Raw genomic sequence first — 11,561 nt, 5'->3', positions numbered from 1 at the left:
AGCAGGGATAAGTCAACGCCTAACACGTGTTGCCGGTTAGTCTTTTGCCGTGAAAAGGACAAAAGCCCACATATTCGATATTGTGGCAAGTCGTTATTCATAACGTCAAAATCCGTGCTTCACACGCGCGGGGAATTTTATCCCGAACCCTAAGTAGGGATAAGTCAACGCCTAACTCGCGTTGCCGGTTTAGTCTTTCACCGATTGAAAAAGACACCAGAGTATAATTCTGGGGAATTTTATCCCGAATCCTAAGCAGGGATAAGTCAACGCCTAACACGCGTTGCCGGTTAGTTCTTAACCGTAAAAAGAACGAAAGCCCACATATTCGACATTGTGGCAGGTCGTTATTCATAACGCCAAAATCCATGCTTCACACGCGCGGTGAATTTTATCTCGAACCCTAAGTAGGGATAAGTCAACGCCTAACTCGCGTTGCCGGTTTAGTCTTTCACCGATTGAAGAAGACACCAGAATTCCAATCTGGGGACTTTTATCCCGAAGCCTAAGTAGGGATAGGTCAGCGTCTAACACATGTTGTCGGGTAGACTATTCTCGTAACAATGGCGAAGTCTACGTATTCAATATCGTAGCATCAAGTCTAAGGGAGTTCATTCCTTTAGCACAACGTCACGTGCGGAACGGACTTAAACAATCCGCATGCAAGCCCGATTCAAACGGTAATCGGTAAAGGCACGCCAAATCCGTTGAAGGCTGAGGGTTTGCCAAAAACCTTAAAGTCTACGTCTGATACACGTCGCTGTTTAGTCTTTTCACAGGAGAAAGACGAAGTCTACGTATTCAATATCGTAGCACTAAAAGAGTTAACTCTTTTAGCATAACGTTACATGCGGAACGGACTTACACAATCCGCATGCTAGCCCGACTCAAACGGTAGTCGGTAAAGGCTTATCAAACCCGTTGATGGCTGAGAATTTGCCAAAAATTCTATAAATGCGAGTCATTGACGTATCAGCTTCATTAGTTGGTCTCATGACTTGAACATCCAACAAACTTCAGGATAAGATCCACACGTGCAGATGAATCAGCTTTAATAGTTGGTCCTGCAGCCCAACATTCGGGACCGTCACGCTCCAATGCCTTAAGAGTTTAAACTCTGTAGACTCCAGCAAACGTACGAATATAAACTGTGTTAACGCCGGTCAATGCGTTACAGTAAAGATCGATGCCGGTCAACGCATCAGCAATTTCGCCAAAATAAGGCAAAAGATGACTCCAAGGATTTTAGTTACAACCAGATATGAATTCCCGACGGAGAGGATCAGTTCGAAGTCAACTCAATGGCACGAGCTAAGTTCAGAAAGTTACACACCAATCTCAGTTCAAGATTTCGACAGCGGTCAGACGATAAACGCAGCGCCGGAAGAACTTTACCTATTCGACGAAACAATGAATAGATTGAAGACTGAAGAAGGAATTGAGATAGTTCAAGGTCACTCTACGAAATTGAGGAGATGGCCTATCTTATCCAAAGCATTCCAGACTCCTCTATAAAAGAATGAGTCTAAAATACTTTGGAGGGGGTATCTGTAGGCGTCTAAAAATACCTATGGGTGTCCGTACACGACTCGAGACAGTGAGAAGATGATAAACATCGCTATTAGAGTCGCAGGAGCTCGTTTGACAATGACAAACACATGAAGTGAGTCGACGGGTCATACGAAGCAACGGAACTTCGGAATAACGGAAACGAGAGCTGATCGGGAGCCCCACGTCATTTACAAAAGGCGGAGCACCCCTCGTGTCCTATTTATTCCACATATGATTCAATTATGGGAGCCTGTAGATCTCCTCGTCGGCTTTCCAACGCATCTTGAATCGTCTCATTCCGAGGTCGGATGAGTGAGTTAAGGCTGTTACAGTACCCGTGGGTCGGAATTCTGCTACAGTAGCGGGTCGGAATTCTACTACAGTAGCGGGTCGGAAAATCTGCTACAGTAGCGAGTCGGAATTATGCTACAGTTGCGGATCGGAATTTTGCTACAGTAACCGCGGGTCGGAATTTGCTACAGTGATTTGACCGCACAAAGAAGTAAAGTTTTGACTATGCTGTGATTTGAATCTGAAAAATCTCAAAACATAAAAGTTGTAGATCTCTTCGTTAGCTTTCCAACGCATCTTGAATCAGCCTAATCGGAGATTGTACGAAAGAGTTATGAATAAAATACCGCAGATATCTCAAACTGACCCGCGCTACAGTAACCGGGGGTCGGAATTTTCCGGCCCGCGCTACAGTAACAGCGGGTCGGAATTTTCCTGCGCGCGCTGTTTCGACCCCAGTTCGGTTTTCGACAGTTTTTCTCGGGATTTGGTCGTTCCTGAGCATCCAAACTGACTTGATATCATCCCCTAGCATGGTTAATCAGTTATTAACTGAAGATAGAGTCAAATCACTTGTTCTCATCCAAATAACCACTTCTGAAGCTTATAAATACGAGCTCGGGTGCTCATTTCTGAGGGGCGATTGATTATCAAGACGAGGAGGTGCTGCCGGATTGAGGAGTCAAGGAGCACGAATTTCAGCGAAGGCAAATCAGATCCTGGCGAACTTCGGCATAAAGAAGGAGCTATTCGAAGGATCTGAACCCCGTTCGTCCGTCCCTTGAGATTAGGCTTGGTCTTAATCTCGAGAAGAGCCCTGATTTCGCTTGGTCGATCTCAGCGCTTCAAATCAAATACTTCCTCGACGAAGGCGAAGCTCTGCCGAATTTTTCATCAACCGGATCCAGATCTAAGGTGGTCCACGGATAAACCCCGGCACAGGCAAAGAACCCACGCAAAGCAGCGGGTGATAAACGTCCTCTGCGTTTGTTTTGACGAGAGTTGTAAACTTTTGTTTTCATTGTGTAAAAGTCTTATAAAAAGACAATCTCTTTTTGTTTTCATTGTAACGATTGAAGTTGTAATGAATACCGCAATGAATACATTAATTTTCGACGCAAACAATACCGAGAGGTCCAGTGAGAGAGAGTTGGTAAGTGTATAGGAAAAATATACAATTATTTTATGATTATTATTTTATTATCATCCACTTACTAATAATCCTCTTTTGCTTTTTATCTTATAAGTACAAGAACTCGATGAGGCTGCTTCTATTACACGTGATGCATTGAGATAGACGTGAGGAACGACTCATAGGGTACGAGCATCAGTGGGTCTGAGGACACATGAGAGCGGGCTCAAGTCGTGCACATGATGAAGCTGGAGGCTCATAGCAAGCTCAAGCTGGAGGTTCACAGCAGGTTCAAGTCAATGAGGTTGTCATGCGCTCACAAGTTCACACACAACCAGACATTGAGATCATCCAAGCTCATGTTGAAGGCGAACAGGGAAGGGGGAGAGGAAGAAGAGGTAGAGCGAGAGGGAGAGGGAGAGCGAGAAAAAAAGAGTTCTAAATATTTATTAAATTTCGATATACTTCATATGATGTTTATGTTTGAAATACTATGATGTTTATGTTTGAAATGCTACTGTGACTTGATTATGGTTGGATTATTAGTAAGTGAATTAAATGTTATGTGCTTGTTAAAGATTTGTTATAGATGTAATAATTATATAAAGGTATGTGTTTATTTGTGTTTGAAATTGATTATGGATTGATAAATGTGTAGCAAGAGAGTTGGTGTTAAACTTGACAATTTTAGTCGAGGATTGATATATGTTAGCAATACATGAGATTTTTCAGCAAGTGTGGCCTGGAGGATCTCTGCTAATTGGTTAGGGTTAGGAACCTCGATCATTTCGTGCACGCAGTGCACGACATGGTCGGGGTTCCCAACCTCTACCATTTTTGTGTGGGGGCGACTCGGGCTCTACAAAAGGTCGAGGTCGGGAACCCCGACAAAATTAGTCCGGGTTACGAACCCCGACTTGTTTAATGGCCTAACCACTGATGGAGGGCAGAGATCGTCCTAATTAGTCGGAGTTGGCAACCCCGACTAATTAGTCGGAGTTTGGCCACGATGTTTACGTGGCCAGAAACTGGGCTGATTTCTGGAAATAACTTAGGAGTGGGTCGATTTAAAAAAAAATATTTTGGGGCTATTTTAAAAATTTCTTCTTTTGGCTAAATACCGGAAACCCCCTTAACTTTGGATGGTTATCAGATAACATATCATAACTTTCAAAATATCAAAAAGTCCTCTCAAGTTTAGGGGTTATCAGAAAACTTATAAACTTTAAAAAATTTACTTAAAAGATTTATTAGGAAACCCTCCTAATCAGCGTTAATCGCAGTTTTCACATTGATAAGAAAAAGTAAGTATGATAATCTTTTTGTCAGCGAAAATTAGAGTTCTCATCTAAGATTTTTTGAAAAATTGAAGTTCACGCCTTTATAAAACAATTTTTTAAGAAAAATATGAATAAAATTTTTAGTAAAAAAAATATTTTTTTCTAAAAAGGAATTATTTATATTTTTCATTGAAAATAAATCATAATAGTCTATTACATAAATAATAGAATTTTAAAGGAAATTCAGTAAATCAAACCTAGTAAATTTGTTAAACACAAAATTAAAGACTAATTTGGATTATTAGATAAATTACCTTCTCAGAGATAGCATCTTGCACAATTAAAATATCACTGGTGATTGCATTGATCACCTCTCCAGTTGAAGCCTCAGTATCAAACACACTTATATCTTGATCAAGCAATGACCTTAAATATGCTAGCCTCATTTTTGCTGCTTGCCTCTCTCCAGTGTGCATCCAACATGCAACCTCTAATAAAATCATAATTAGTAATAAATTAATTAATTACTGTTGGGAAAAAATAATACTTTAACTCACCAGTCCACGACGAGAACAGCGTAACAATGCTCAAATAAACGAAATCCAACGAGCACTACAAAACAAAGAGAAAGATAATTAAAGATGAATTAGTTGTGGATAGACCCTGACCAATTGCGGATTGACTATCTATAGTTCTAAGAGCATGCATCTCCAACAAGCTCCTAGTTGGGAGTCCTTGTTGGAGAGCTCTCAAGGCCTCTCAAGACATAACCCATCATTTTCAATACTACATCACATGGGAGACCTCCTAACTAATGTTGATCTCCAACAAACTCCTAGTTAGGAGCTCCAACAATATAAAAAAAAACATTTTCTATTTTAGTTTTGTTACACATTACTTTCAATTATATTTAAACCTCTTTTATTTAATTCCACCGATAACCGACAACAGACAGATTCATATCCGTTGGACACGGTCTTCGAGGGAGCATGCACTTTCACTGACAACTGACAGATTCCTATCCGTTAGGCATGAAGTTCGAGGTATCGCGCACTTTGACCGTCAACCGACTAATTCCTATAAAATTCGACGCCTTCTCACCTCAACCCATCATCTCCCACAACAAAATGTCTAGCTCATCTAGCTCAAGTGATGATGAAATGATGAAGGTGTTCTTTCTTTTTGGACCGCGTGTAAGCCTTCTTCTTCTTTGTGGTCGGTGTTTCTTGGGATGACACTTGTTGTGTTGCCGATTGTGAGAACTCATGGATGGGATGACCTTCTTCTATGACGTCTGTGTAGAACGGCGGGTATAAGGCCGATCCTTCACCGGTAAGGAGTTGCGAATAAAAGTTTTAGGAGGGATCCATAAGATTTATAATTTGATAGGAAAATATAGATTTTTTTTATGAGAGAGTTGTATGGAATGATTTGTGTAGTGAATTGAGTATTTATAGAATTTTTTTACTGTTCATGCCAATTTTTTAAATCTTAACGGCTAATTTTTAAACGGCTAATTTACTGTTCATGCCAATTTTGAAAAATCTCAACGGTTAATTTTTAAACGGCTATTTCTAAACTGGGCTCAAAGGTAGGGGGTTTTTTGTTTAATTTTTTTTTTCAATAGCTGGGAGCTCCCAAGCGTTCTACAAATTTGTGGAGCGTGTAGGAGCTCCGTGGCACAAGCTCCTAGGCTCCGTGCCACGCAGCCCAAGGAGAGGCCTTGGGAGCTTGCTGGAGCATCTGCAGCAAGCTCTCACCGCCATTTTTGTTTTTGCCTTTAAACCCAATTTCTAAAATACAGTATATACAGCACTTGTATTTATACATAAATATGATAAAAAACCCAACATACCCCTTTCAATACCCCACTTAAACCAGTCCCCCCTCTCTCTCTCCTCATTTGCCTTCTTCCTCAAATCTTCGTCTTCCTCCTTCTTCCTCAAGTCTTTGTCTTCCTCCTCCGATCCCACCTCTCATGCCCCCTCCAAGAAATCGAAGAAGAAAGGAAGAAAGGACCATGAAACCAGTCCCCCATCTCTCTCCTCATATAAACCAGTGCCCAGTGCCTCACTCTCTCTCCTCATTTCCCCCTTCTCAACTCTCTGCCCTAATTGAAAAACTGAAACCCCCCATTCTCGTGACCGTCTCCGTCACCGTTGCCGTCATCCTCCGTCGTCGCCGTGAGATGTCTCTCGCAGTCGTCGTCGCCTGTCGTCTTCGCAGTGATCAATCACCGTCGTCGTTGCCCGTCATCGCCCGTCGCCATCGCCCGACTCAGCTCTCATCGACGACTCCGTGCTGGTGAGCACCATTGGAAATTTCATTGGATTTTTTGACTTAGTTGGAGAGAATTGGTTTTGTACCATACGTAAGGTGCTTTAGATTTTTAGTTAAAGCAATCTCCCTGTACGAAGATGATTACAAGTCGATTCCAAGAATAAAATACCATTTCATTTGTAAAAGGGGAATCACTAAGTGTGAGTTGTTTCAGATGCGCACTAAAATGTATTTTTACTTTCTCCTCAGCTGGACTAGGGTGGATAACTTTCTGAGTATGATGAACCAATGACAGCGTTTACGATGAGAAATAATACAGCTTAAAATTTCTTCTTTACCTCAATGTTGAACTATGTTGTTGCATTTCTTGGTATGATGAGAATCAGGTGATTATGAGTATTTTTCTTGAAGTTTTGGACGGACAGATAGATAGCTCTATGTTTTTGCTCATCATCACCCATTTGTGCATGTGTTATATTGATAGTGCAAACATTTGAACTTGCAGTAGCTTGGATTGCGGGGTGTTCTTGATGGCATACATGTTTAGCCTCGTTTCCGGGCAACCAATGTCTATTAACCAAAAGGATTGTGCAAGACATAGAGCTCGTATCGTTGCTCTATTTCTATCTGAAGGTATATTTTCGTTAAGTGTAATGTTCATTGAACCGCTTATATTTGCTCTATTATTCTTTTGATCCGCTTATATTTTGCTTTCAGGAATCTTCAAGACCAATTCCCTGAATGCTAGATGCCAATTGTGATATCCAATATTTGTTTTGTAAAGTATTTGTATAAATATATTTTTGGGTCGTTGTATATAGTTTGTCAATTGCATTTGAATTTGAATGGCCGTTGTAGTGTGTTTTTTGAGTCTGCACTTGAATGGCCGTTGTATATGGTTTGTCAATTACTTTTGGGTCGTTGTATATACTTTTCGGTCGTTGTATATAGTTTGCCAATTGTGATGGTCTGGTTGGTATTTTACTTGATCTGGTTGGTATTTTAGTTCTGTTGTCCGCATGAATTAGGTGCTCTGGTTGGTATTTTAGTTCTGTTGTCCGCATGAATTAGGTGCTCTGGTTGGTATTTTAATGTTTTGTCAATTGCTTTGGTTGATGACAAGCTGAGGAGCTAAACAGGATGTTTGCCAAGACTTGGATCATTGCATTATTTGTTTTGCATTAAATCATTGTAAGTGTAGTGGGTTATCCTGTAAGTGTAGCGAGTTACACTGTAAGTGTAGTGAGTTACATTGTAAGTATAGCAGGTTATCCTGTAAGTGTAGCGGGTTACACTGCAAGTGTAGCGGGTTATCCTGTAAGTGTAATGTGTTATACTGTAAGTGTAGCGGGTTATACTACAAGTGTAGGGGGTTATCCTCCAAGTGTAGCGGGTTATCTTATAAGTATAGCGGGTTATACTGTAAGTGTAACGAGTTACACTATAAGTGTAGCAGATTACACTGTAAGTGTAACAGGTTATCCTGTAAGTGTAGCGGGTTACATTGAAAATGTAACGAGTTACACTGTAAGTGTAGCGGGTTACACTATAAGTATAGCGGGTAATCTTGTAAGTGTAGCGGTACCACACTGAAGTATAGCGGGTTACACTGTAAGTGTAGCGGGTTAGATTTTAAGTGTAGCGTGTTATGCTGTAAGTATAGCGGGTTAGACTGTAAGTGTAGCGGGTTATCCTATAAGTGTAGCGGGTTAGACTGTAAGTGTAGAGGGTTATCTTGTAAGTGTAGCGTGTTATCCTATAAGTGTAGCGTGTTATCCTGTAAGTGTAGTGTGTTATCCTGTAGGTGTAGCGTGTTATCCTGTAGGTGTAGCGGGTTAGACTGTAAGTGTAGCGGGTTATCCTGTAAGTGTAGCGGGTTAGACTGTAAGTGTAGCGGGTTATCCTGTAAGTGTAGCGGGTTAGACTGTAAGTGTAGCGGGTTATCCTGTAAGTGTAGCGGGTTAGACTGTAAGTGTAGCGGGTTATCCTGTAAGTGTAGCGGGTTATATTGTAAGTGTAGCGGGTTAGACTGTAAGTGTAGCGTGTTATGCTGTAAGTGTAGCGTGTTATGCTGTAAGTGTAGCGTGTTATGCTGTAAGTGTAGCGTGTTATGCTGTAAGTGTAGCGTGTTATGCTGTAAGTGTAGCGTGTTATCCTGTAAGTGTAGCGTGTTATGCTGTAAGTGTAGCGTGTTATGCTGTAAGTGTAGCGTGTTATGCTGTAAGTGTAGCGTGTTATCTTGTAAGTGTAGCGGGTTATATTATAAGTGTAGCTGGTTAGAGTGTAAGTGTAGCATTTTAGACTGTAAGTGTAGCAGGTTATTCTGTAAGTGTAGGGTGTTATTCTGTAAGTATAGCGGGTTATTCTGTAAGTGTAGCGTGTTAGACTGCAAGTGTAGCGGGTTAGACTGTAAGTGTAGCAGGTTATGCTGTAAGTGAAACGTGTTATGCTGTAAGTGTAGCGTGTTATGTTGTAAGTGTAGCGGGTTATCCTATAAGTGTAGCGGGTTATATTGTAAGTGTAGCGGGTTATCCTGTAAGTGTAGCGGGTTAGACTGTAAGTGTAGCTTGTTATGCTGTAAGTGTAGCGAGTTAGACTGGAAGTGTAGTGGATTATGCTGTAAGTGTAGCGGGTTATGCTGTAAGTGTAGCGGGTTAGAGTGTAAGTGTAGCGGGTTAGATTGTAAGTGTAGCGGGTTATTTTGTAAGTGTAGCGTGTTATGCTGTAAGTGTAGCGGGTTAGACTGCAAGTGTAGCGGGTTAGACTGTAAGTGTAGCGTGTTATACTGTAAGTGTAGCGTGTTATGCTGTAAGTGTAGCGTGTTATGTTGTAAGTGTAGCGGGTTATCCTGTAAGTATAGCGGGTTATATTGTAAGTGTAGCGGGTTAGACTGTAAGTGTAACGTGTTATGCTGTAAGTGTAGCAGGTTATATTGTAAGTATAGCGTGTTATGCTGTAAGTGCAGCGGGTTATACTGTAAGTGTAGCGGGTTATCCTGTAAGTGTAGCGTGTTATGCTGTAAGTGTAGCGGATTAGACTTTAAGTGTAGCGGGTTATCCTGTAAGTGTAGCGGGTTAGACTGTAAGTGTAGCAGGTTATATTATAAGTGTAGCGGCTTAGACTGTAAGTGTTGTGGGTCAATGCACAATACAATTCTTCATCCATCTATCTATGCTTATCATTAAAAATAAAACAAATTTAAGGAAAATTACAACTAAAATCAAATTATGTGAAATTAATCAAAGATTATGTGAATTAATGAGTGATCGAATAAAATCATGAATAGTAACAAATGTAACTAACAAATTTAACTAAAAATATAAAAAAAATTATGTCAATTATGTGAAATTAATCAAATATTATGTGAAACTAATTTTTATGAATTCAGGATTAATAATGAGAAATTAATGTGAACTAATAATGTCAAATAATTAATTAACGTGAAATTATGTTCAATTAATGAGTGGTTGAATAGTAACAAATGTAACTAACATTTTTATCAAATATAACAAATTTAACTATTTTTTATGAATTCATGAATAACAATTTTAAATGATTTTTATTTGTTATACTGTCAAATATAACAAATTTAACTAATTTACATGAATAGCAATGTCAAATAATTCATGAATAAGAGGATGAATTAATGCAATAAACTTGGTAGATGAGTAAATTGAAAATTATACCTTCAATTGTTAAGAAAGTGATGAATATCCACTAAAATCACACCATACACATTAATGGAGTTGAGAATTTAATGAAGGATTGATAAATGGGTGAAAATTAATTGATGGGTTTAATGGAAGAATGTAGTATTAATGGATGGGAGAGGGAGTTAATTAGGAAATGGAGAGAGAGAAAGGGAGGGAGAGAACGTGATTTATTTCCCGCCCTTTCAGACCTCTCCCGTGCGGGTAGAGGAACAGGGGAACGTCTCTCTCTCTCTCTCTCTCTCTCTCTCTCTCTCTCTCTCTCTCTAATTTTTTAATATTTTACATTTTTAAAGGGGCCCACCTAATAAAGAACTCATTATTAAACTGTAAAGGGTAGAGTTGGAATTAATTCAAAAATTTTGGGGGGCCCACACTTACAAGTATTGTATTTTGTAAGTTGGGTTTAAAGATAAATACCCAAAGATCTTTGGGTTTATGGATACATAAAATAGTAAATGGGTTTATAGGTAAAGATGGATAATCATTTGGGCCTAGAAATAAAAAACCCTTATTTCTAACTCTTTAAAAAGTCAAAAAAATTTAAATAGAAATATGATGCATGGGTCTAATAGCTAGTAAAGTCAGCAAACATTAAGATCTAAGACGTTCTAAAGCTTGTGCGCATCACGTGGAAACTTTCGGAGGAAAATTCTCATGCTCGCATAGCACAAATCAAAGTGCAAAATTTAGAAATTTTAGGGTATATAAATGCTGCTAAACACAACTGAGGGTTTATAAGTGCAAACTTGGGGGAACTATTTAGAGTATGTAAGTGCTAGTTAGCCTTAATTAAAGATCGATATATATAGCTGCGACGAAACAAACAACTGCAACTGTAAATGTAATTTTCTGAACAATATTATATCACCTTAGCAACTCTATCTGTGACTGTGGTTGGGAAGAGATAAGCAATCCCCATGATGTTGATGAGCCTGCCAAAGAAAATGAAGAAGACAGGGACAGATGCGCCATGGACACAAGCTCCCAGCGAGCCAATGGCCATGAGGAGATAATCCCATGAGTCAGCAAAGCTGAAGAGCTTCAAGAATGGGACTTTTTGAACCTTTCTGCTTTCTTCTTCATACCTTGCTTCGTTTTTCTTGTGTCGTTGGTCCTCACGTAGGCTGCTCATTCTCTTCTTGTGTTGAAATTAAGATTGATCAGGATGAGAGCCTTAAAGGAGTGTAGTATGTGTTGAAGAGTGTGAGCTACTTATACCAGCACAAAGGCATGAATTGTAAAAGAGAGAAAATTTTCTTTTCTTTTTTCCTTTTTTTGTTCTTTTTTTTGCGCTGTTGACAATGGACGCAGAGA

General features: G+C 39.7%; 1 protein-coding gene across 1 annotated transcript; it reads right to left on the bottom strand.

The window, feature by feature from the left end:
- Positions 4,506 to 11,561, bottom strand: LOC109825415 (ABC transporter B family member 2-like). Its single transcript, XM_020392271.1, has 5 exons — positions 11,333 to 11,561; positions 11,116 to 11,179; positions 4,812 to 4,866; positions 4,569 to 4,744; positions 4,506 to 4,511 (listed from the first exon to the last, which is right to left on the bottom strand). Exons 1-5 carry the CDS (start codon positions 11,377 to 11,379, stop codon positions 4,506 to 4,508), a joined length of 348 nt encoding a protein of 115 aa, XP_020247860.1. The 5' UTR covers positions 11,380 to 11,561.

Source organism: Asparagus officinalis, chromosome 10 (genome assembly GCF_001876935.1).
Source record: "Asparagus officinalis chromosome 10, Aspof.V1, whole genome shotgun sequence".
In the NCBI taxonomy this organism is placed as follows: domain Eukaryota; kingdom Viridiplantae; phylum Streptophyta; class Magnoliopsida; order Asparagales; family Asparagaceae; genus Asparagus; species Asparagus officinalis.
Note: the sequence above shows the minus strand (reverse complement) of the source record. Positions and strands in the feature narration are given on the sequence as shown.